The sequence below is a fragment of the Chiloscyllium plagiosum genome, unplaced genomic scaffold (assembly GCF_037043375.1).
Source record: "Chiloscyllium plagiosum isolate Xiang-an unplaced genomic scaffold, Cpla_swu_hap1 HiC_scaffold_11, whole genome shotgun sequence".
Lineage (NCBI taxonomy): Eukaryota > Metazoa > Chordata > Chondrichthyes > Orectolobiformes > Hemiscylliidae > Chiloscyllium > Chiloscyllium plagiosum.
Genome location: NW_028270149.1, coordinates 71,187,508 through 71,215,407, shown reverse-complemented (window position 1 = coordinate 71,215,407; position 27,900 = coordinate 71,187,508). Strand labels below are relative to the sequence as shown.

Here is a 27,900-nt window from a genome sequence, read left to right as displayed (position 1 = left end):
CGAATTGTGTGTGCATAGGTTTGAAATGAAATTCCAAAGGAGATACTGCACACTTTACACTGTTATAATTCATACCAAATACAACAGATTCTGAACAGGATGCTATAGACTATTCAAAGTTTGTGAGAAGATTTGTAGCTGGGGTGCTCGTTGTTGTGGTTCTGTTCACTGAGCTGGGAATTTGTGTTGCAGACGTTTCGTCCCCTGTATAGGTGACATCCTCAGTGCTTGGGAGCCTCCTGTGAAGCCTGGCTTCACAGGAGGCTCCCAAGCACTGAGGATGTCACCTAGACAGGGGACGAAACGTCTGCAACACAAATTCCCAGCTCGGCGAACAGAACCCCAACAGCTATAGACTATGGCAATGAGCGAAATTTTAAAATTTTGTGCAACTTAGTTTATTCTTTGGCAATAAAAGCTGTGGACACTTTTCTAAATAAGAAATTACATTTTAAATTCACAATTTTTCTTTATGAGATTATGTAACTTAAAAATATTCAACTTCAGATTTGTTACTTGCCTGTGTATGCAAAGTTGAAGGGCATAAGTTTGGGATGGTGGTGCCTAGGTGCAATTTTTGGATGGGATGGATATAACAACACACCGTTATCTCCTAGTAAACTGGACAGCTCAGTCTGTAGATTGTGACACATGTTCATCAGCTTAACATTACTACGGTGATCTACCTTGGCCAAATCTTCCACAATACCAAGACCTGTATAAAGAAACAAACAATGTGATCATAAGATGTTGGAGCAGAAGTAGCCCATTTGGCCCTTTGACTCTGCTCCAACGTTCATTGAGACCATGGCTGATCTGAAAATCTTTCACTCCACTTTCCTGCCTTTTCCCCATAAACCCATGCTGATGAAAAAAAACTTTCGCAGCCTTGAATATGCTTGATGACCCAGCCTCAACAGTACTCGATGGTAAATAAGTCCATTTATTTACTACTCTCAGAAGCAATTCCTCATCTGTCTGAAATGTGCAATGCCTTACTCTGAGATTATGCCATGGTTTTAGACACTCACACAAGGGGATACAAGCTGTCAGGATCTACATACGAAGAATCTTACAATTTTCCAATAAGATCGCCTTTATTACTCTAAACATCAATGGGTGCAGACCCAACCTACTCAACCTCTCAAGAAAATCCTCCGTCCCCAGGACCAATCTAGGAAATCTTCTCTGGATCATCTCATTGCTAGCATATCTTTCTATAGTTAAGGGGACTAAATTACACAATATTCTAGGTGTGGTCTGACTAGGAGCTTGTATAGTTTAGCAAGACTTCACTATTTTTATATTCCATTCCCATTGAAATAAAGGTCAAAATTCCATTTCCCTTCCCCATTACAGGCCGAGATTGCGATGCTACCTTTTTGTGATTTATGCACAAGGATCCCCAAATTCCTCTATGTGACAACTATCTGCAGTTTTTTATCCCCAAGTTAAACAGCTCGTTCCTCTATTTTTCCAAGGTGCACAACCTCATTTACCCAAATTATATTCCATTGGCCAAGTGCTTCCCCATTCACAACCTATCTATATTCAACTGTACACTCTCCGTGTCATCTTCACCATTTACCTTCCCAGTTATTTTTTCATCTGCAATAGTACATTCACTTACCTCATCTAAGTCATAAACACGTACTGTAAACAATTGTGACTCCAGCATCGATTCTTGCGGCACTCCACTATTTACAGGTTACCAACCTGAAAATACACCTTTTATCCAAAGTATCTATCAGTTAGCCGATCCTCTAACCATGCTAATAACTGCACCTAACTGCACCTGCTTTGTTACCTCCTCAAAGAATTCTATATTTGTATCATTGATAGCCACAGGTGAGGTGCCAGAAGACTGGAGGTTGGCTAATGTGCTGCCACTGTTTAAGAAAGGTGGTAAGGACAAGCCAGGGAACTATAGATCAGTGAGCCTGACATCAATCGTGGGCATGTTATTGGAGGGAATCTTAAGGGACAGGATGTATATGTATTTGGAAAGGCAAGAACTGATTAGGGATAGCCAACATGGCTTTGTGCATGAGAAATCATGTCTCACAAACTTGATTGAGTTTTTTGAAGAAGTAACAAAGAGGATTGATGAGGGCAGAGCGGTAGACATGATTTATATAGACTTCAGTAAGGTGTTCGACAAGGCTCTCCATGGGAGACTGGTGATTAAGGTTAGATCTCATGGAATACAGGGAGAACTAGCCATTTGGGTTCAGAACTGGCTCAAAGTGAGAAGACAGAGGGTGTTAGTGGAGGGATGTTTTTCAGACTGGAGGCCTGTGACCAGTGAAGTGCCACAAGAAGCAGTGCTGGATCCACTCCTTTTCATCATTTATAGAAATGATTTAGATGTGAGCATAAGAGGTATAGCTAGTACGTTTGCAGATGACACCAAAATTGAGGTGTAGTGGACAACGAAGAAGGTTACCTCAGATTACAACGTGATGTTGATGAGATGGGCCAATGGGCTGAGAACTGACAGATGGAGCTTAATTTAAATAAGTGAGCGGAGGTGTATTTTGGGAAAGCAAATCTTAGCAGGACTTAAATCATTAATGGTAAGGTCCGAGGGAGTGTTGCTGAACAAAGAGACTTGGAGTATAGGTTCATAGCTTCTTGAAAGTAGAGTTGAGGGTAGATAGGATAGTGAAGATGACATATGGTATGCTTTCCTTTATTGGTCAGAGTATTGAGTACAGGAGTTGGGAGGTCATGTTGTGGCTGTACAGGACATTGGCACCATTTTCACAGAGGGTGGTACGTATATGGAATGAGCTGCCAGAGGAAATGGTGAAGGCTGGTACAATTGCAACATTTAAAAGGCACCTGGATGGTATATGAATAGGAAGGGTTTGGAGGAATATGGGCAGGATGCTGGCAGGTGGGACTAGATTGGGTTGGGATATCTGGTCGGCATGGACAAGTTGGACCGAAGGGTTTGTTTCTATGCTGTACATCTCTAGGACTCTATAAAGAATTTGTCAAGTATAATTTGGTCTTCATGCTGATACTGCTTGGTTATATTTTGCATTTTAAATGCTCTGCTAATAACAGACTAAAATTTTCCTAATAACGGATGTTAAGCCAACTGGCCTGTAGTCACCTGTTTTTTGACTTGCTTTTTTCAACAAATCTGTTACACTGACAGTTTTCCAATGCTTTATGACTGTTCCAGGAGCTAAGGATTCTTATGAAATCACAACCAATGCAGCCACAATCTCTACAACTGCTTCCTTTAATATCCTGGAATGCAGCTCACCAAGTCCAAAGGACATACTAGACTTTAGCCCCACTAGTTTACTTTGTACGTTTTTTTTTGAATGATTGTTGTTGTATTTATTACCTCTTCACCTTTTTGTCCTTCACTTGGTATTTTTCAAATGTTTGCGTGCCCTCTACCAAGACGACTGATGCAAATGACGTATTCAATTTTTCTGCCATTTCCTTGCAAGCCATTATTATTTCCCTGTCTTCATTCTCTAAGGGACCGATATTCACATAAGCCTCTATATCCCTTCTTGTATATTTAAAGGAAGTCTCAAATACACTACTAATTCTTCCTCATGGCTAACTCTGTCAATTTGATTTTCCCAAACTGGAAAATGATTAAAATCTTCTCGCATTAATGTACTGTATTTTTTCTTTATACAAACTCTCATTATCTCCCAACTTATTATCTAACCTACAGGACAGCTCCTAGAGGTGCCTACAGACTTCTTTAACCAGTGTCTTCTTCCCCTTGTTATTCCTTACTTCCACTTTTTGGATTCTGCAACTTTCAGTACAAATCATTTCTCGCTATTGTACTTATTCAATCTCATACTAACTAAGCTATCCCACCACCCTTCCTTTCTTGCATGATGAAGGCAAATGCAAATAACCTGTAGAATTTCCAGACTCAATCACCATATGATCCAAGCTCACATGTTTTTCCCACTATTAAGTACAAACTCTAAATAGCTTTTTCCATATTTCTGGCTAGCTTTTTCTCAGCCTAATTCCATCCCAATTCATCTTTTATTCATTCTTCACTTTTTTAAAGAATTGTGTCCAATTTTCTGACCTGCCACCCATTGTTGCACAAGCAAGTGCTTAGTTTGATACAGCCTTAATTTTCCTTAGTTTAAACTGATGGTGGGTACTCCCCTTGGATTGTTTTTCTCTTCTCTATAATCTGAAATATCCCCATAGATATCTGTCATTACATTTCTATTAGCATATTCCTTAACCATCACTTGCTGTAATGCACTTAAACTTAGTCTGCCTTCGTGATCTCAATATTGCCCTATACAAAACAGTTGTTTTGGACCCACCCTTTTGTCCCTTCAACAAAATGTAAAAGTCAATTATTTTGTAATCACTGCTTCCTATAGACACCTTCCCATTTATAAAATTAATTAATCCCATCTTGCTGCACGATGCAGCTCTAAAGTAGCTTCTCTATGGTTGACTTCAGAACATGCTATTCTAAAACTATCCTTAAAAGATTTTATGAACTTATCGAGGTTGCTTTTGCTCACCTGAATTCTCCATACTTTCCAGAATCTCCTGATTATCACAACATCTGTCTGACTACTTCCATTATTTCTTCCTTTATATTCTGCTCCACTGGGGTTATTGATTGGGGTCCTGTACGCTGCTCTCACAAGCAACGCCTTGCCCATGTTTCTGTTCGCTACCCAAACCATTTCTATAGCTTGGTTTCCTGAACTTAGTTCATCCATTTCTATTGTATTAACACGACCACTAATTAAGCAGAATCACATCTCCACCTTATCTCACCTTCTGAAATGTCCAATCTGTCAACCTGCAGCAATATCTCCATAATGGCCATCAGATCATATTTATTTCTTTGTATTCTTTCAGTTCATCTGTTTTGTTTTATATATTACATGCATTCCAGATATAAAGGTTTCAGTTTTACCCTTTTATTAAACTGTTGTAAATTAGCTGACGTTTAGTCTGCTTATCATTTCCAGTATTAGAACTGCTCACTTATCTTCTCTACTTTTTGAAGTATCTTAACTTTCAAAATATGATCTTTTGTCTCTAAAAACTATTTAGTTTAAAACCTTCTCGTCTTCCCTAGTTACACAACTTGGTAGAACACCAATCCTAGCACACTTCAACCATCCCAACAGTACAAATCTCACTTTCCCCAGTACTTAGAATAGTGTCCATCAAGCAGACCTCACTTCACCCAATAGAAGTTTGAGCCTTCATTCACTTCTTTAATCTTATTTAGCCCATCCCAATTCGCAAGTGGTTCAAATAATAAAAAGATTATTAATTTGAAATTCTGCTTCTTAATTTGGTGCCGAGCTTGTCATTTGACTATGTAGAATCTTTATCTTTGTTCTGCTGTGTTACTGGTACCTACTGAATCACCACTCTCCAACATCAAATTCCTTTGAAGTCCTGAGCAGACATACTGAACCCTGATATTGGATGTACAACAGAGCCTCCTAGATTTTCATGAGTTGCTGAAAGAACAGTGTCAATCTTCTTCGCGATACTATCTAATATTACCATTCCCATGACCATTATTTTTACTTCACAATTTATCTTCCAAATTCTTTAGTACTGCTCCGTCAAGTCAAAGGTGAAAAAAAAACACAGACAAACTGTCCTTTTAGTTAATGAAAAACTGCACAGAACTTTCTCCAGGTTCTCTAAACCAGCTATATTTTCCCCTTCAGTTCACTTCTCCCATAAAATGTCTTCAAAGCTTTCCGATTGGAAATAAACATGCTTTTTTTTCTACTTTTCTTCTGTATTATTACTGTTGACTGAAAAAAATTCCATAACACCACATTCACATTTAGCTATGCAAATAATGACTTCATGCCTCCTGAGCCAGTTTCACATACCCATAGTATTTTGAATAAGAACATATTTATAGATAATGTAGCAAGGGTGGAATTAGCAAAGCATTAAATAAACAATACATTGAAATAAATGTTATTGGACTGCAATGTGCAGATGATTTTCTCAAGGTATGAGCCAATCTTGTGGTTTGTCAACATCTTGACCTTAAATAGTAATTGTCACTTGCATTCTAAGGCTGCAGAGAGAGACCAAGGCACAAGGGCAGAATTACCAACATGTTTGTAGGATACTTCATGACTGGAAGACTTCTATTATATCCAAATTCACTAAAACAGTTGATTCCAACAGTACGCTTAAAAAGCCAGTATGGAACACATTCAGCAAACAGACTCACTTGTGTGGAGGCAGAGGTACATGAGAGATATCATTGGACTGGTAATCCAAAGGCCCAGGCTAATACTTGATAGACATGGGTTTAACTCACACCATGGCAAATACTTAAAAGCAAATTTAGTTTAGTAGCAACATTACATTACAAAGTGGCAACCATTACAAAATCCGATCCGATTCACTAATGTCCTTTGGGCAAGGATAATTATCGTCCTTACCTCACCTGGCCTAACAGCAACTACAGACCCACAGCAATGTGATTGATGCTTCACAGTCCTCTGAAATGGCGAAGACAGCCAATCAGTTCAAGGGCAACTAGGGATGGCCAACAAATGCTGGCTTTGCCAGCTATACCCACAGTCTATCTAAGTTTTTTTTAAAAAGTGATGGCATATTTAATTCAATTGGATATTTTCTGCCTTCAGATTTCAAATCAGTATTGATAAACTAAGATACTAGTTTGATGGGTTACACTGCTTGATGTCCTGCATTCTAAATCAGCAGCCAAATTGCACAGCATTTCATTCTGACAGTAAATTCCTTATGCTATGATTATCCAAATATCTGTGTTCACTTGAAAAATTTCAGTCTTAGTACTTCTAAAATCTTGAACACTACAAACGTAGTATCTCAATGAAAAAGTTATGAACAAGTTTTACAACAATATAAACTAAGTAGTATAATTATATTTTAATGTATCAATTACAACACTCTGCATTCTGTCAAGGTATACATTACCTATTGCAGGAAATGTGTGTGGTGATATCCCCAGAACCTTTTTCATTAGCTCCCACAATGGTTTTATCTCCTTCCCACCATCTGCCATCAAATCTTTGAACGACTTGAATTCCTGTTAAAGTAAAGTACTGTATTTAAATGTGTAATCTGATTTCGCAGTTTGCAGTTTTGACTAATGGGAGAGTCAACTTAATTACACAAGAAAAATCTCCAATCATCACAAAACTCCAATCATCATCATAAAATTTGAAGTTGGATCTGTACCAAGCTTTGCACCAAGCATCCATCAATTTATCAATTGTCATTTATGGAAGAGAACTGCAAACCATTATCACACTGTGTGAAGTGTTTCCTGTTGAAAGTGATAAGAATTAGGTTTAAACTTAAAAATACAGGCTGGATTATTGCCTGATCCCAGATGCAGATTCACAAAGACATATTAGGAGAATTGAAACAAAGCCAAAGATCTGATGTGAGAAGAGGAGCTCCTTTTCATGAGACACTGCACCAGTTCTTGTACAAGGATGGGATCCATGTTCTAGCAGAAATGGAAAGTAGGGAAGTTTCAAAAACTTTAGACAACAAAACGTAAGGAGGTATCTACAAGAAATGTGAATAGCATTAACATAAATAAAACAGCAAAGAAGAGCATAGCGAAGAGCAAAATAAGAGAGGACAAATATACCAAAGTAAAAAGAAGAATTCGTGAAGAAGAATCTAAAACAATAGTGCATTATAAAGTGAAGACTATCCTATGAAGATTAAGTGACTGCCCATATAGTAAAGCACACAGAGTCCATGTTGGAGACAATCATGCTGAGAGAAAACAGATATAGTAGGGAATACAGCAGCATGACAAAGTAAAGGACTGGGAACAAAACATGGCAGGCTGCAAAATATTTAGAAGATATAAAGAAAAGGGGCAAGGAGTTGCTGCACTTATTATGGATGTACAATGACAGTGTAAAAATGAGATACAGTTTTCATCAAGACCAAAACAGAAACCATTCGCACTGACAGAAATAAACAACAATAAAGAATTAATCAAATTAACAGGTGTGGCATATAGACCATTGAATAGAAGAGAGGTAGACAAGAAAGGAGACTGGGGGGTTAAAAAAAAGTAATGGAAGGAATTTCAACTACTCCAATATTCATTTGTCAAGAGAAAATCAAGGAAATAAATTGGGTAATTTGATGGAGTTCTCAATGTATCTAAGGACTTTTTCCTAACCCCAAAATAAAGACTCAACAGGGGAAGACTTGCTACTATCTAGAATATCTAGGCACAATAAACATAACCATATTATGACATAATAATAAAGAACATAAGCATAATATAAAGTAACTTAATAAATTAATGATTTGGATACAACTTTCAAGAAGAAAATGGAGAACAATATTAGCTATCAATGTAGAACAACAATTGAAAATATTTGTAAGTATTCAACGTGGTTCTGATGAAAAGGTAATCAACCTGAACTGCCAGCTTGTTTCCTTCTCCACAGAGGCTGTCAGGTCTGCTGAGTATTTCCAGCAATTTCTATCTTTATTTCAGATTTCCAGCATCCTTGGTATTTTGTACCATATCACAAACACAAAATAGGAGTAAGCTATTCAACCCTTTAAGCTGGCTCCACTATTCATAATAGTGATGGCTGATCAGCCAACTCAATAGCCTAATCCTGCTTCCCGCCTCAATACCCTTTGATCACTAAGTGCTATACCCAGCTCCTTCCATAAATCAGACAATATTTTGATTTCAACTGCTTTCTGTGGTAATGAATTCCACAGACTCACTACACTCTGGGTGAAGAAATTCTCATCTCAGTCAGAAATGGTTGACCCTGCATCCTTACAATATGACCAGTGTTGGCTCCAATATTCTTATTTGCTGCAAGGGTCTACAACGTCTTTTTCTGGCAGTGACCTCTGGAACTGAAGTCACTGTTGTGATTGATTTTCTGACACAGATCGCCATGCGCAGAACATCAGAATGCTTGGCCGCATGCAGATTAGAGGGCATGCAGCCTGTGACCCTTAGTTGTTGACATGCCTGCCATTAGGAATATTCATTCTACATATACTATATACAGAGAAACCTCCGTTATCCAGCATTCGATTATCCAAATATTGGATTATCCGACAAAATAGCAAGGTCTCAATGTTTGGGTAAACAATGTCAACTGGCATTCGATTATCTGGAATTTGATTAATTGAACAAAATACTCCACGTCCATGTTCTTCGGATAATCAAGGCTCCTCTGTAGTCCTGTTAGAATTTTCTAGGTTTCAATGAGATCTCCCCTCACACTGATACAACTATTCAAAATTCAGTCCTGTAAAGCTTCGCTGCACTCCCTCTATAGCAAAAGCATCCTTCCTCAGATAAGGAGGGAAAATCTACACACAATTTTACAGGTATGGTTTCATTTTGGCCCTGTAGAACTGCAGCAAGACATACTTGCTCCTGTATTTCCTCTTCCTATTAAGGTTAAAATATAATTTTCTTTCTTGACCACCTGCTACAGCAGTATGCTTCAGTGACTGTTTTACAAGGACACTCTGGTCTCAATGTGCTATTAGTTTATAGCCCAATAATAATCTTCCTGTTTTTGTGACCAACATGGATAAATGTCCCATTTATCCAGATTATTCAGCATTTGCCATGCATTTGCCCACTCAATTTATCTGAATGATACTGCATGCTCTTCACAGCTCATCCTCCCATCCAGCTTTGTCATCTGCAAATTTAGAGATATTACATTTAATTCCCATATCCAAATCAATATTATATTGAATAGCTGAAGTCCTGGCACTGCTCCCAGTGGTATCCCACTTAACACTGCCCACTATTCTGGAAAAGACCAGTTTACCCATCACCTCCATCAATTGTTCCCGAAAATCTGTACAGAGATCCCTGCAAATCTTAGGGGTTATACCATCACCACGATCTAGAAGAAGGGAGACAAAGTGGACGGTGAGAACTACTTAGGACTCCTCTTGCTCTCTATCACCTGGAAGACTATAACCTAAATCCTCACAAGGCACCTTTTCCCTGTCTGAGGAAATCCTTCCTGAAAACCTGTGTGGCTTCTGACACAACCATGGATCTATGGACATAATATTCACTGACTGGCAACTCCAAAATAAATGCCAGGAGAACAACCAGCCTCTCTACATGGTCTTCAACGATCTGACAAAGGCATTTGACACAGTCAATTGGGAAGGGCTCAAAGACCTGTCAAATGCCAGATGCCCAGAGAAATTAATCAACTTTCTACATATCCTCCACAACACATTTAACCCTCTGCTAGAGTGGAAATTTATACAAATCAACGTTATACCAAAGGCTAAAGGAATGCACTGTCTCCCTCCTTAGTTCCATACCCTACTGACCATAACATAAATTGGAGTGTTTTATCCATTTTACCAATATAGCTAAATACTTCACACACATTAGAGTTGACATCCATCCACCAGAAGCAAACTATTTAGCAAAAATTTAAAGCAAATGAATACAGTTGGAAATATGGAAGTATAAATATCTATCCTTCTAAATACTCCTAACTCTCCTATTTATATGCAGGAGAGAGAAAGAAAATGGGTGTACTCCACAGAGATTTATTTCGAGAAAAATACATTTGGCTACTATTGGCAAACTCAAATCCAAAAAAGGACAAAGTATAGAATATTCAGTCAGGTACTCCATAAATAGAGGTGTCAGTATAAAAGAAAAAGTATGGATCAAGGTTTCAACAATAACGCACTAGATAAAGCTAAACGTATGCAATGTACTGGTAATGAAATAGATGATCCTTGTGGTGGAAAGTATTATACCACATGATAATTTCCAAGTCAAACAGGATGCTGAGTTCAACCCAAAAAGTGAAATAAAAGATCAAGGAACTAACTACAGGCCAGATTTTCCAAACAGTAGCAAAAGTCCTTTTTTAAAAAAATGCAGGTAGGGAGCTCCACATGTCTGAAAGGACAGATTGTCAGGGATGGGGAAGACAGACAAACCATGCCCCCTTTTCACTGCTGTCAGCTGCTGTATTTGAAAATTAAAAATCCTGACAGCCATTTTGACAGCTGCTGTCAAACAGTTAGTACATTGGCTGCGTGCAATGTCAGGGTGCTAGGATATGGAGCTGCGAGAGTAGTATGCCAGGTAAACAGAATTCTGGACTATCGGCTGGTCAGGTTGCCAGGTGTAGGAGGCCAAATGAATAAGGATAGTTGGCCAGGTAAGTAGGATACCAGGTGGGCAAGTGGCAGGGTGCTATGTGACTAGGATGCCAAATGAATAAGGTGGCCAAATAAAGTAATGCAGTGGGGTTAGAGTAGATGGGGCGAGTGGGAAAAACTGGGTCTGGAGTCTTCTGGCCGTTCTTGACTGGATGGGGAGGGGCATGGATGCTTTGTTAGCTTCACAGTTTGGGTATGGTTTTGAGAAGGGGCGGGTGGGGGGGGGGGGGGATGTGGTCTGGCCTGGGTGGTGGGGGCTCACACTCTGCAATGGGGAAGTAGAATAAAGCGTAGAGCAAGATAAGGGGGTAGGTGTCAGGCAATGGGAGAAGTTGGAGGGATGGAGGGGCATCAGGTTTGGTCCAGCAGCAGGGAAAATGAGGGTTGTTGAGGGCTGAGTAGGGGAAGGGAGTATTAGGACTCAACTACCCCGGGACAGAGTCCGGTAAGCATGGAGTCTGGGGATGTAGTGCTGGGAATTGGTGTACGGACTATGTATTGAGTATGTTGAATAATTACACTGGAGTTAGACTATACATTTTATCTAGTCACTATTTTACTTAATTTCATTAAAATTGTCTGAAATCTGAGTTAAATAGAGGAGAGGATTTCAGGCATAGAGGATTGGCCAACAAAATCTTCAATTGCCTGGGCAATTCCTTCAGAGTACTATGATGGGGATTCTGCAAGGTCCCTCTGCAGAACTCACAAATATTGGAATAATGGTTGCATGGCTGTCAGAAAATCAGGGCCTTTGTTTAAATTTTGGGGACAGATTATCATAAAAATGAATGTTGGAAATTCAAGTGTAAAAAGTTTGACTTCAGAGTTTCTTCCAACAAGGAAAGCAAGTAAATACTATAAATTCTTCAAATATCAAAAATAAACAACTATACCTTGCCATCAGCCTCTGAGGCAGTCATCATTGCTGACCAAATCTGGAAAGCGTACTTCATCTTGTGGATCTGAACTTGCTGTACCTGAACACCAAACTGCACTTCAAGATATTCAGTTAGCTGAAAAATGGCAAAATAATGCACAAAAGCATTAAATATGTAGCATCAAGATTCACACTGCCTGATGGCAAACAGAGAGTAAATAAGAAATACTTGTTAGCCAAAGAGTATGTAACTGTAGGAGTGTTAAATTATATCCTTCAAAATGTTTGGGTAAGTTCTTACATAATTTATAAATAAATAAAGACAAACTGTGCCAAATTGCAAAATACCAGACCATGTACAATGACAGTGTAGGAGAAATTTGATAAATCAATTAACTTTCTTAAATTGTCTATAGTTACACATGTGAAAAGGAACACTCGTGATCCACAGGCCCATCTCCAACTTCCTTTCCTCTTCCAGAGTCGTTGAACATAGTATCTCTTAAATCCATTCTGCTGTCTCAGAACTCTGTGTCTGAATTCAGTCAGGTTACCTCCTCCTGGCAGTACCAAAGTCACAAATGACATCCTACATGATTGCAATGGTCAACATTCCCTTGTCATTCTTCAAGCTGTTTGCAGTCTTTTACACAGTGAAGCACACTGTATTCCCCCAATGACTCCTATTGCTCATCTACACACTACCTTGCAGTGATATTGGGAGGTACAATGTTATTTTTCGCATGTACACTTACAATATAGCTCTACAATGCCATCACTCGCAATTCTACCACTGCTACTAAATTATCATATTTCTTATCCATAATCAGCAGAAATTTGCCCCAATTAAATTCTGGAAAAAAGGATGCCAGTTTATGACTCTGTACCAGAATTTGCAGACAGTTACAGAAAGGCTAAGCAAGTGTGCAAAAGTATGGCAGATGGAGTATTATGTGGGAAAATGCTCACTTTGGCAGGAAGAATAAAAGTTCAGAGTATCACAAACTTATTTTTCAGCAGTTCTTATCAATTTTAAGAGAGAGGCAGCAGCATAATGATAATATCATTACTCTAGCAATACAGAGTCCCAGACTTAAATCCTGGGGACTGCAATTCAAATCTCACCATTCCATCATGAAATTTTGTATGATAAAAATTTTGAATTAAAAGCTCGTCCAATGGTAACCATTAGATCATGGTAAATACCTATCTGGTTAACCAATTTTGAGGGAAGGAAACTACTTGGTATAGCATATATGCAACTGCAAACAAGTAACAGATGCACCTCAAAAATGCCAAGCATGGTCAAGTGCAATAAGAGACAAATTAACCATCATCCTTTGACATTCAATGACTTTGCTATCAGTGAATCGTCATCAACATTTTGGGTGGTACCACTGAACAGAAACTTCATTGGACTAGCATATAAATACAGTGGCTACAAGAGCAGGTCAGGGGCTAGAAACCCTGCAGTGAGTAACTCACCTCTCAACGCTCCTAAGCTTGTCCATCATCTACAAGGCAGGAGTGATTAAATCCTCCCAACGTACAGCATCCAAGGCAAAGCAACCCACTTGACTGACACCACATCTACTCCCTCTATCACTGATGCTCAGTAGCAGTAATGAGCATCATTGACAAGATGCATGACAGAAATTCACCAAAGTCCCTTTTGTCAACACCTTCCAAATGCACAACCATTTCCATTTAGAAAGACAAACGCAGCAGATACATCGGAACACCACCTGCAAGTTCCCCTGCAAGCAACCCACCATCGTGACTTGGAAATATACCACCAAGCCTTCAGTGTCATTGGGTTAAAGTCCTGGAATTCAGTCCCTAACAACATTGAGGGTCTACCTACAGCATTTGGATGCTGTGGTTCAAATAGGCAGTTCACCAGTCTTCACAATGGCAACTAGGAGAAAGTGAGGTCTGCAGATGCTGGAGATCAAAGTTGAAACTTTATTGCTGGAACAGCACAGCAGGTCAGGCAGCATCCAGGGAACAGGAGATTCGACGTTTCGGGCACAGGCCCTTCTTCAGGAATGAGCAGAGAGTGTTCAGCAGGAGAAGATAAAAGGTAGGGAGGAGGGACTTGGAGGAGGGGCGTTGGAAATGTGATAGGTGGAAAGAGGTCAAGGTGAGGGTGATAGGTCGGAGTAGGATGGAGGCGGAGAGGTCAAGAAGAAGACTGCAGGTCAGGAAGGCGGTGCCGGGCTGGAGGGATTCGGCTGAGACAAGGTAGGGGGGGGGGGGGGGGGGGGGGATGAAGAAACTGGTGAAGTCCAAGTTCATCCCCTGTGGTTGGAGGGTTCCCAGTCGGAAGATAAGACGCTCCTCCTCCGACCGTCGCGTTGTTGTGGTTTGGCGGTGGATGAGTCCAATGACCTGCATATCCTCGGTGGAGTGGGAGGGGGAGTTGAAATGCTGTGCTACAGGGTGGTTGGGTTGGTTCGTCCGGGTGGCCCAGAGGTGCTCTCTGAATCGCTCCGCAAGTAGGCGGCCTGTCTCCCCAATATAGAGGAGGCCACACCGGCTGCAGCGGATGCAGTAGATGATGTGGGTGGAGGTGCAGGTGAATCTGTGGCGGATATGGAAGTTTCCTTTGGGGCCTTGGAGAGAAGTGAGGGGGGAGGTGTGGGCGCAAGTGTTGCACCTCCTGCGGTTGCAAGGGAAGGTGCCGGGAGTGGAGGTTGGGTCGGTGGGGGGTGTGGATCTGACAAGGGAGTCGCGGAGGGAGTGGTCTCTACAGAAAGCTGATAGGGGAGGGGAGGGAAATATATCCTTGGTGCTGGGGTCTGTTTGGAGGTGGCGGAAGTGACGGCGGATGATGCGCTGTACATGGAGATTGGTGGGGTGGTAGGTGAGGACCAGTGGGGTTCTGTCCTGGTGGCGGTTGGAGGGGCGGGGCTCAAGGGCGGAGGAGCGGGAAGTGGAGGAGATGCGGTGGAGGGCACCGTCGACCACGTCAGGGGGGAAATTGCGGTCCTTGCCCTCGACCTCTTCATAGCAAACTGCCGCCGTGATATTAACCGCTACCTGAACTCCCACACCCCTCCCACCCACTCCAACCTCTCACCCTCGGAACGCGCAGCCCTCCACTCCAACCCCAACCTCACCATCAAACCAGCTGACAAGGGAGGCGCAGTAGTAGTTTGGCGCACTGACCTTTACACCGCTGAGGCCAAACGCCAGCTCGCAGATACCTCCTCCTACCGTCCCCTTGACCATGACCCCACCCCCCACCACCAAACCATCATCTCCCAGACCATCCATAACCTCATCACCTCAGGGGACCTCCCATCCACCGCCTCCAACCTCATAATCCCACAACCCCGCACCGCCCGTTTCTACCTCCTGCCCAAAATCCACAAACCTGACTGCCCCGGACGACCCATCGTCTCAGCCTGCTCCTGCCCAACCGAACTCATCTCGGCATACCTCGACACGGTCCTGTCCCCATTAGTCCAAGAACTCCCCACCTACGTTCGTGACACCACCCACGCCCTCCTCCACCTCCAGGATTTCCGCTTCCCCGGTCCCCAACGCCTCATCTTCACCATGGACATCCAGTCCCTGTACACCTCCATCCCCCATCACGAAGGACTCAAAGCACTCCGCTTCTTCCTTTCCCGCCGTACCACCCAGTACCCTTCCACCGACACCCTCCTTCGACTGACCGAACTGGTCCTCACCCTGAACAACTTTTCTTTCCAATCCTCCCACTTTCTCCAAACAAAAGGAGTAGCCATGGGCACCCGCATGGGCCCCAGCAATGCCTGCCTCTTCGTAGGGTATGTGGAACAATCCATCTTCCGCAACTACACTGGCCCCACCCCCCATCTTTTCCTTCGCTACATTGATGACTGTATCGGCGCTACCTCGTGCTCCCACGAGGAGGTTGAACAGTTCATCCACTACACTAACACCTTCCACCCCGACCTCAAATTCACCTGGACAGTCTCGGACTCCTCCCTCCCCTTCCTAGACCTTTCTGTTTCTATCTCAGGCGACCGAATCAACACGGACATCTACTACAAACCAACCGACTCCCACAGCTACCTGGACTACACCTCCTCCCATCCTGCCCCCTGTAAAAACGCCATCCCATTCTCCCAATTCCTTCGTCTCCGCCGCATCTGCTCCCAGGAGGACCAGTTCAAAATACGTACAACACAGATGGCCTCCTCCTTCTTCAAGGACCGCAATTTCCCCCCCGACGTGGTCGACGGTGCCCTCCACCGCATCTCCTCCACTTCCCGCTCCTCCGCCCTTGAGCCCCGCCCCTCCAACCGCCACCAGGACAGAACCCCACTGGTCCTCACCTACCACCCCACCAATCTCCATGTACAGCGCATCATCCGCCGTCACTTCCGCCACCTTCAAACAGACCCCAGCACCAAGGATATATTTCCCTCTCCTCCCCTATCAGCTTTCCGTAGAGACCACTCCCTCCGCGACTCCCTTGTCAGATCCACACCCCCCACCGACCCAACCTCCACTCCCGGCACCTTCCCTTGCAACCGCAGGAGGTGCAACACTTGCGCCCACACCTCCCCCCTCACTTCTCTCCAAGGCCCCAAAGGAAACTTCCATATCCGCCACAGATTCACCTGCACCTCCACCCACATCATCTACTGCAGCCGGTGTGGCCTCCTCTATATTGGGGAGACAGGCCGCCTACTTGCGGAGCGATTCAGAGAGCACCTCTGGGCCACCCGGACGAACCAACCCAACCACCCTGTAGCACAGCATTTCAACTCCCCCTCCCACTCCACCGAGGATATGCAGGTCATTGGACTCATCCACCGCCAAACCACAACAACGCGACGGTCGGAGGAGGAGCGTCTTATCTTCCGACTGGGAACCCTCCAACCACAGGGGATGAACTTGGACTTCACCAGTTTCTTCATCCCCCCCCTCCCCCCACCTTGTCTCAGCCGAATCCTCCAGCCCGGCACCGCCTTCCTGACCTGCAGTCTTCTTCCTGACCTCTCCGCCTCCATCCTACTCCGACCTATCACCCTCACCTTGACCTCTTTCCACCTATCACATTTCCAACGCCCCTCCTCCAAGTCCCTCCTCCCTACCTTTTATCTTCTCCTGCTGAACACTCTCTGCTCATTCCTGAAGAAGGGCCTGTGCCCGAAACGTCGAATCTCCTGTTCCCTGGATGCTGCCTGACCTGCTGTGCTGTTCCAGCAATAAAGTTTCAACAATGGCAACTAGGGACAAACAATAAATGCTAGCCTAGTTTGCATGCCCACAGCCTAAAAGTGAATTAAATAAAAAGGCAATATGGTTGACTGTTAATAAGTCATTCAGTTATAGAGAAATTAGAGATGGGAATAAGTTCTGGATACGCCTGTAACACTCACATCCTGTGAACTCGTAAAACATGGAGAATGACAGCAAAATTTCAAGGTACAGAGGGATATTGCTGCTCTAATGCAGGAGTCACAAAAAAACATCACGTTGAGTACAGCATGTATTAAAGATGGCTAATAGGTTTTTACAAGAAGAATTTACCTTAAATGTATTTTGTTTCATGTGAACAGGATACTGGTGAGAACACATTTCAAATGCTGTGTGCAGTTTGGGTCTACTTGTTGAAGGAAGGAGGCGAATACACTGGAGGAAGTTCTGGGGAAATTTACTGGATTGATATCTGAAAATGAGTGGGTTGTCTTATGAAGATAAGTTGGGCACGGTGGCTTTGTTTCCATTGGAGTTTATAAACGTGACATGTGGCTTGATTGAAGTATACAAGATCCTGAATAGTCTTGACAAGGTTGACGTGGAAGCTATTCCTCCTGGGGTTGGTTCAGAATTGGAAGGCACTGTTTTCAAATTAGAATTTATCCATTAAGAACAGAGATGGGGAGAAACATTTTTGCCAAATATGAAGCAACTTTGGAGTCCTGCGTCACAGGCGGTGGAAGCAGGTTCATAAAGTTTTAGAGTCATACAGCATGGAAACACACCCTTCAAGTCCAACTAGTCCACAGCGACCATGTTCCCAAACTAAACTAGTCCTACTTGCCTATGTTTGCCCATATCCCTCCAAACCTTTCCTGTTCATTTACTTAAACAAATGTCTTTTAAATGTAACTACCTGCAGCCATCACTTCCTCTAGTAGTTCTTTCCACAAACAAACCACTGTGTAAAAAAGTTGCCACTCGTCCTTTTTAAAATTTTCTCCTCTCACTTTAAAAATATGTCTGTTCGTTTTGAACTCACTACCTTTGGGAAAAGACCTTGCTATTCACCTTACCTACACGCCTCCTGATTATATTGACCTCTAAGGTCACCCATCATGCTCTGGTGAAAAAGGTCCTAACTTATCCAGCCTCTCTTTATAACTCAAATCTTCCATCCCTGGCAACATCCTAGTAAACTTTTTCTGAATCCATTCCAATTTAATATCCTTCCTGTAACAGGGCAACCAGAACTGCACACAGTATTCCAGAAGAGGTCTCACTAATGTCCTGTATAACTTCAACGTAACATCCCAACTCTTGTATTCAAAGGTCTGAGCAATGAAGGCAAATGTACTGAACAGCTTTTTAACTACCCTGTCCACTTGTGGTGCAAATTTCAAAGAATTACGTACCTAAAACCCTAGGTTTCCCTGTTCTACAACACTACCCAGGGCCCTACCATTAATTGTGTAAGTCCTGCCTTTGTGTAAGTCCTGCCTAAAATGCAATATTTCGCAGCATCCATCAGCTCAAAGTGGTACTGAAGGCATGAGAAACTGAGGAAAGGAACGTAGTTGGTCTGAGAGCAGACAAGACGTGGTTTGTTGACATGGATTGGTGTGGATGAAGGAACAAAGAGGATAGTGGTTGTGGATCATGTGGGGATGTTATTGTGAAGATACAATTAAAATAATGGCTGGAACATGCATGAGGTGAGCTGCAGCTGGTATGTGCCCAATCTGTTTAACCTGTCAGGAATTTGCACCACCTAATTTATCAGTGGAGGAGAGGAGAATTGGAAGTGGGATTTAACTAGAGCAAGTTGGTTCTTTTAATGAGATGCTAATGGTGGAAATATAGCAGTCACTACTCAAGGGTGAGATTCTGAAGTCAATCAAGGGGGAAACCAGGAACATTTTTCTACTCAAGGACAAGAAAGCATGGGCAACACCTTTTGAAAATACAAACAACAGTTCATTACTTTTGGAATCAAGTCCTCAACATACCCTTCTCTGAGCATGAATCAGTTCTTTGTCCACTTTGGACAGGAATGGAGATCCTCCATCGTGTTCCATGGAATAGAATTTCACTTTCTTAATATAAACCTCTTCATCAAGTTTCACCCTTTTTCAATACAAAAATCGAACAAGTTATTCGGGAAGAAGAGTTCTGACAATTTAATATTCCATAGAGCTCAAGGTAGTTTAAAAATAAACAAATTCTATTGAAATCTCAGATAGCCTTATCAGTGTTAAGTCAACTTTTATATAAATGTTTAAAAGTTGACAACAGATATTTTTTCCAGATAGCAAAGTAAGATCAACAATTTCAAAAATTCTAAATCAGGACACATACCAGCATTCCAGGTTACAAATAGGGAACAGGTTAGTAGAACAACAATGGACAGTCTGTCAGTTGTGGATAATCTACTTGTTGAATATTGAAAAATATTATATTTTCTCAGAGAACAATAGTTTTATCCCAGGAACCACACACATGAATTTTTGCCACACTTCAAGGATAAGTCTGTTCTGTCCTTCCTTAAGGAACCAAAACTGCACAAAGGTTGGGCCACAACAATCCTTTGGATAACTTCACATTTTATCACAATGTATCCCAACAGCTGTGTTCATGTCCACTCATCCGAACCTATTGATATCATCTTACATCTCCTCACCTACCTGCGCAGCATCAGTGAATTTCGATACATGACGTTGTTATGAAGTTGAAGGGGTGTATTGTACCTTCAAGAGAGTGAAAGCTGAAAGCTGGCAAGCACGTATCATGTGATTGATTAGCAGTCACAGTGTGTGCTGGAAAATTGAAAATATGTAACATTTGGCTTTAAACTAGATACTCCAGTTGTTTTGGCCACGATTTCAATTTAATCAGTTTAAACTATGCCCCAAGAGACTAAAACCGAATCGAATTTGAATTTTACTGTTATGACAACACCGAATGAATGACACAATCCAATGTTTGGGTACAAAAAAGTAGGAATTTTGGACAGTTGGCCAACTGCCATTGAAAGACTGCTATTCACCACACTCTGTCATAGGTACTTTTTCATGTGAAACCTCTTTGCAGCAGAAGACTGAAGACAACCCGGGAATATCTACAAACAGAGGAAGACTGACACCAGAAAAGACAGCTGCTGTCTGGTTTTGAAAACTAAGTTGCTGTAAATTTAATAGGGACTTTATTTGATCGGTATATTGTTAGAGAGTGGGAGGTAGATAACAAATCTTTAAGAGAAAGGACGCTTAGAGTTGTAAAGTAGCTGTTGTTTAATGTTCACTTTTAGAGTTAAAGAATAAATTGATATTTTTGTTAAATAGTGGAATTTGGGTAGTTCTCCAACAATCATACTTTACCAGATTACGAGGAGAGGTGAGCTTGTGTGGGGGTTTGGTTTAATTAGCAGAAGGGTTTAACCACAGTGTTATAATAACATTCAGAAATCTAATCAAAGGTATTCAAGTAGATTGCATATACCCGATATCCAACGACTAATCTTTTTAGTGCTACACTAGTTTCAACCTGCATACATTTCATATATTCCAATCTTCATCTATTAACCTGTCCCAAACCCATGAGGTCTAATGCGGAGTAGTAGCCGCACGTGTGGCACCTCACTGGATACTTCCTAAAAATCTAAATACATTAAACCACTGATTCTCCCTTATCCATTTAATAGCTACATCTTGAAAATATATATATTTATCAAATATGATTCTCCTTTCATAAATTCATGTTGATTTGGCTTAATCTAAGTTATTATTTTCAGAGTGCCTTGCTATCACTTCAATCAATGTGACAATCAAGTTAATTCAATAATATATTCTAGCTTTTTTTCTATTACTAACGTTAGGAGAAGTAGCACATAAATCGTCATTTTCTCTTCCTTTCATAAATAGCAGGAATATGTTTGTCACCTTCCAATCCTTGATAACTGATCGAGAATCAAAGGAATTCTGGAAAATGACAAATGCATGCAAGCCGTCAGGAAACTCTTAATACTCTTGGATGCAGACTATGAGGTCCAGAGGATTTGTTCCTACTTAATCCCATAAATTTCTCCAATACTATTTCGTTACTTGTATTTTTTTCTTCAAATTCCTCATTCGTGCGAGATCCTTGGTGGTCCCTCATTATTTCAGGAATAATTTTGAAACTTCCACCATGAAGACAGATCCAAAATATTACATTAATGTGTCTGCTATTTCCTTACTCACCAATTTTATTCATCTGTCTGTGCTGTTAATACATCCACATCTACCTCCACTGAATGCTTGAGAGTTAAATTTATGCTAATAAAATCCTTTGTCACTTATCAATTTCTTGGTTTGTTTTGCTTTGCTGAATCCTAAAATTGTCCTACTCTTCAGACCTATTACACTTTTTACCAACACAAAGTCTGTTTGGTATGATATGATCTTTTAACTCTCCTTGTTAACCACAGTTGGGCACAATTCTGTGTGAGTTGCCTGAACAGACTTACAGTTGTTATAAATAATGTTTCAATTCTTTAATTGCTACTTATCTGTCACAACTTACACTGTAGTTTCCAAATCCATCTTGGCTCACTTATCTCTCATACTTGCATTGTTTGCTTATGATCCTAGTTTCAAACTTGATAAATCACTTTCAAGCTTAATATAAATTTGTGGGCGGCACGGTGGCACAGTGGTTAGCATTGCTGCCTCACAGCGCCAGAGACCTGGGTTCAGTTCCCGCCTCAGGCAACTGACTGTGTGGAGTTTGCACGTTCTCCCCATGTCTGCGTGGGTTTCCTCCGGGTGCTCCAGTTTCCTCCCACAGTCCAAAGATGTGCAGGTCAGGTGAATTGGCCATGCTAAATTGCCCGCAGTGTTAGGTAAGGGGCAAATGTATGGGTGGGTTGCGCTTCGGCGGGGCGGTGTGGACTTGTTGGGCCGAAGGGCCTGTTTCCACACTAAGTAATCTAATCTAAAAATGTTACCATACTATGGTCACACTGCTCTCAATGGCCCTTTACAACAGGATTAGTAATCATTGTTTTTACCTTAGTAACTAACCTTTCCTTACTGCAATATACAAGATCCAAAATAACTTGTTCTTTTAATTGATTCCTCAGCATTATGATACAAACAAAAACATATACATTTCATTAATTCTACACCAATTTTCCCTCTAAGCTTGTGGCCTCCAACCCAAACATTCCCCAGAGGTCATGCACTAGTCTGTCCCTTCAAGATACCACACGTGCACATCTGCAGGAAAATGTCAAGGGCCTGCCCAAAGCAAAAAAAGCGTGAAATTGCTGAACACCTTTCCTGTAATTTTTGTTTGTTCAGTCTAAAAGAATATGAAAATTTAAGATTACTACGCTACACTTGTTACATGCACTTCTAATTTCCTGATTTATTGTCTGTCCTACACCAGAAGGCTTGTTTAAGGGAGTTGTTCATAGACACCTTTTTTTTTCTGATTCTTGCTTTGTGTATACTCAAAATAGAAGATCCCTTCTATTTACTGCAGTCATCCAATCCTTTACAGCTACCCTTCCTGCTTTTCCCTTTTACCTACCTCTTCTAAAAATTATCCTGGACATTTTAATTCCAAATCTCATAACCATGCTTTTGCTGTTGCTATTATAACACACTATTTTTTTCTTTGCTATTAGTTCTTCTAATTTGTTGAAAATGTTTAATTCAGACAATGAATTTAGTTTTAACTTTTTTCTAATTTTATTTGATATAACTTCAGTCACTAATGCCCTATTAATAACAACACAAATCATTACCTTTGAGGCTCTGTATTTTAAGTTTGGACCTTTCGTCCTCAAGCTTTCTCAGCAGAACATTATTCCTAGTTCATCTAAGTCAATGATTCCTTTATGGATCAGGACAACAGGATTCTCCCCAAAGTTCATCTCTACTCTTATTCCTCCCACAAGGAAACTCTCCAACACTGAGTTAGGATTGCAGACAACAGTTTCTATTGCGCTAATGATACTATCCTCTACGACATTCCTTATTACTCATCTCACTTGAATTGCCTCCTGCCCATCCTACAGTCCTTATTCTCATCCAACGTGTAGCAAGTGATTCACAACCTTTGCCAAGGCTAAGAGCCAAGGTGCCTTCATTCTGAAGTTTGGATCCTCATACCTACCTTTTTCACAGTCATATCCTCCTTTACCTGTGCAATGGCCAGCCTTTAAGATCTAAAGGGTGTGATTGCATCCTTAAACAAAATATCCAGTTAACTGTTCCCCAACCCAATGTCTTACAATGTTTACATCTTGGACTCCAGTTTAACAACACTGAGGTGACATTCCTCCAGCTGCAAACGCTACGGATATGAATGTTCACAGTCACAATCACAATACTATCCACCCTTCTTTTGCAGTGGTTACAGCACACAATTTGCACAGTTACTTCTATCTCATCTTATGGATCAATTTGTGTGATCAATTAGTTTTCTTAGTGAATTTTAACTAAAATTTGAAGATTTTAATTGCATTAAACAGTTTACCTTGCTTAAGTTACTAATTTTACCAAACTATAATTTACAATTTTCTAGTTTACAAACAAAACTCAGTTTGCATTCTTTTCAACTAAAAACAGCTTCTCATCAATTGCCTCATATCTTCTTACTTCAGTCTCTGAGGGAAGATAGCTTTTGTTAACAAAATAAAGCTTGTTACTCAAATCAGTTACTTTCCATCTGTGCTCTTTCCCTATGTTATATGCACTGTTGCAACTGCTCCTTTTTAAAATACAGATGCTCCTCTTTTAGTGCTCTGTGCTGATTGAGGATTTTCTTGCAGTGCTGCTTCTTATTAAACATATTCGGTCCTTTCTGGTTCCACACTTAGTCTACCATTTCAAATGAAATGAAGACAAGCCACCTTCCTCCTGACATTAAATACCGTCAGGTCCACCACCAATAAAATTCCAAGGGTCACCATTGACCAGATGTTGAATTGATCAGTCATATTAAAAACAACTAGAAGGTGCGAGGTAGTGATAATATTACCGCACTAATAACCCAGTGGTTAATGTTCTGGGTCAGAGATTCAAATCTCATCATAGCCATTGGTGGAATTTGAATTTAAATTAATAAATTTGAAAAATAAAGCTAACCCAAATGCTGATAATCATGACAATCATCAGTAATTGCTGGAAAAAACCTTTCTGGTTCATTCATGTCCCTTAGGGAAGGAAAATCTGCCAACATTAGACATCAAACCCACAGCAGTGTGGCTGACTTGGAACTGCCTTTTGATATAGCCAGCATGTCACAACAAATATTGTCTTTGCCAGTGAAAGACATTACCCATTAAAAAGAAAAGCAGAGTAGAAGTATATAAATGGTTCAGCTCCAGATCCTGCAAACCTCTCAATCATTTAAAAGACTCAAATCAGGAGTGTGATGAAACACTCAACTGGATAGGTATAGTCAAACATAAGGAACCTACAGCATGAAAGTAAATGTTGTTGATCAAAACTGCTCATGTCACTGGACGCAACGTTCAACCCAAAACCAGCGTACTATACTGTTATCTATGATCACGGCTATCTACTATGACAGCAACTTCTCCTGTATCTTGAGCAACTAAAACAGGAAAGAACAGCAATACCATGTGAACATCACTCAAGATTATACACTATATTTACTTTTCGCAAACAATGCTGTATCTTCATCAATACTGGATTAGCGTCCTAATACTAACATCATTGAAGAAGCACCAACATGACAACTCCAATGCTTCAAACCGATCATTCATTACCTTAGGTCAATTATGGAGGGACAAAAATGTTTCTTCCTCAAGACTGTCCTTGTGCTCCTAGTTCTCTCCCTACACCTTTTCTTTACATAGATCCCAATTATTACATAATAAAAAGGTAAAATCCTGCTTTAAGCCTTTTGTCAATTTATATCCCGCAAAACCAATTGTTGATAGCAAAACTTTCAGATATATCAACCTTCAAAAACCATTCCACAAAACGATTTCTTGAGCAAACTTTCAGTCAACTTTTCTAAATCACTTACAAGACTTTCATTTGTTCTTTCTTCTGTGAAGTATAAAGGTCTGTTAGTCAATAGAAATAATGACTACTGGTTAAGTTTTTTTTTCTTACTTGGAGATATTTGGGCCAGCCATGACTTTGAACATTGGAATGAGATCATCAGCATAACGACACATAGGACCAGTACAGAGAAATTCAGCTTTTAGACCCATTGCATTTGGAAACTGACCATCATTAGGCACCAAACCTGAAAGCATAGCATTAAAATGTTTACAGAATTACCACAGGTAAAACAAACGACTTCGCATAAGTTGTGCAGTCAACATCAGAGGGGTACATACTAAGCCAATCACAATTGTGATACATGGACATTTTTTAATTAATTTGTGAGAATATCTAAATAATGTATGATTCAAAGAGGAAAATCTTAATGCGTGATATTTTCCTAGTTGCATCTAGTTCATGCTGAATACATTTTTTATTACAATCTACATTTATCTAGGCTAGGTTTTATAGTTTAAGATACAAAGGGAAAACAAAATCCAATCTTCATAAGGGAAGTAATCTTACAGATTCCTGAATTTCAATCTGCACGTCTTGTTTAGAAACCAAGAATTCTTTGTAGTCACTCATTTTATTTTTAAAAATAAATGGAATGAAGTTGGATGGAAGTTAGAGATGCAGATAGATCAAAATCACACTTCTGTTCTTGAAACCTTGTCTTAAATCTATTTAGCATTATTCTTTTATGGGATGAACACTGCTGATAAAGTCAACGTTTGTTGTCCATCTTAAGTTTCCCTTGCTAAACCACATCAGCGTGTACTGAAGAACCGACCACACTCCTGTTGATCTGGAGTACGTGTAGATCTAACAGGTAAGAATCAAAACAAAAAAAAACAGAAATTACTGGAGAAATTGAGGTGGTGTGGCAGCATCTCTGGTAAGAAAGCAGAATTAACATTTTGAGTTCAGTGACCCTACTTCAGAATGGTAGGCATGTCAGATTCCTTTCTCAAACAGGCATTATTTTTTCAACAATGATAGTTTCATGATCATGACGGAGATTAGTTTTCAATTCCAGATTTACGTTTATTGAATTTAAACTCTACCCACTGATATGGATAAATTTGGTCTAGTTACCTAAAGTATTTGCCTGGACTACTATATTACTAATCCAGTGATGTAACTACTATCCACAGTCTTTCTCTCACATAAATGGACAAGAAACCAAGATGAAATAAGTTAAAAGTGTTATGAAGTTGAAGGCATGTACTATACCTTCAAGAGAGAGCATGAATACTGTTCTGAACTGACAGATTACAAGCACCTGTGTATATGACTAGATAGCAGTCCCAGAGTGTACTGGAAAATTGAAAATATGTTAACATTTGGCTGTGAAATGGATATTGAAGTTGGTTGCTGTTTTGACAACAACTTGAATTTAACCAGTTTAAATCATGCCACAGGATACTAAAACACAACAGAGTTTGAATTTATCATTTTGCCAACAAGAAGATCCGATGTTGGAGGTATAAGAATGTCGACATTTTCAAAATTGGTCAGAGAGCAAACGCTCTTGAGAGAAACTGCTGGAGAGCTAATCGTTCATCTAACATTTTGCTCTCAAAGAAATTAGAAAACACTGTCTGTCAAAGGTAACTTCTCATGTGAAACATACTCACAGTAAAAAGGAAGATGCGACCCAGGGAAATCAGCAGCCAGAAGAGTGAAGACATAGAAGACGACAGAGATTGTGTGGTTTGGAGATTAAGCTAATGTAATTTTACTAAGTGTCTTACCGGAATAGCACATTGTTATAGAATTAGAGTCAGAGAGCAAGCAGTTAAGAGAAAAGGGGCTTAGATTTGTGATTTTTTTTAGTTTAATGTTACTTTTAGAGTAAGAAACTAAATTGAAAATAAAATAAGAAAATAAACTTTCTTTAAATAGTGGAATTTAGGAGTTCTTGGTCACTCATATTTTAACAAATTACGAGGAGAGGTGAACCGAGCTTTTTTGGGTTTTTGGTTTAACAGTAAAAGGTTCACCATGTTGTAACAAAACAATATGAAGCTAGTTTCAAGAGAGACTAAAGTAGCAAATTGAGAGAGGCGACAAAACTGATCTCTACAAAACAAAATTGTTATACAGGATAATTTTCCAGGGCCAGAATAAATGCACAACTTTGGACGGCGTAGAAGATTCTTTATCCTCCAAGATTAATTTCATTTGAGAACTGAAGCAAGGAAAAGACAGATGTTATATTAATTAATGGAGGTGTGAGCACAATACAGTGGCATAATCTATGTTAAGAAACCAGGATGTAGAAGCAGGTTTAGGCATGGATGAGAAATGATAAATGCGGCAAGAAATTGCTTGGGGAAGTAGCACAGATCCCAAAAATCACCACACAGCAATAATGAATATCAAGGAGGAAACAATGGAAACTGGTCAGAAAAGTATGTGATATTCATGTGGGATTTTAATCTATATAGGCTAGAAAAATCAAACGCGCAAAGGTAGCTTGAGGAGGATTTCGTAGGTTTTGAGGATAGTTTCTCAGAACAT

At 40.5% G+C, this 27,900-nt stretch overlaps 1 protein-coding gene across 2 annotated transcripts in view; it reads right to left on the bottom strand.

The window, feature by feature from the left end:
- The window catches only part of faah2a (fatty acid amide hydrolase 2a), a 48,517-nt gene that overhangs the window by 3,335 nt on the left and 17,282 nt on the right, over nucleotides 1-27,900 (bottom strand). The window contains exons 6-10 of one of the 2 annotated variants that reach the window (XM_087992160.1): nucleotides 25,441-25,576; nucleotides 19,318-19,435; nucleotides 12,123-12,242; nucleotides 6,976-7,087; nucleotides 521-715 (exon numbers count right to left, since the gene is read on the bottom strand). In XM_087992160.1, coding sequence (XP_087848286.1) covers nucleotides 521-715; nucleotides 6,976-7,087; nucleotides 12,123-12,242; nucleotides 19,318-19,435; nucleotides 25,441-25,576 — 681 coding nt within the window. The remainder of the gene's footprint in view (nucleotides 1-520; nucleotides 716-6,975; nucleotides 7,088-12,122; nucleotides 12,243-19,317; nucleotides 19,436-25,440; nucleotides 25,577-27,900) is intronic. The other variant, XM_087992161.1, reaches the window with a different exon arrangement.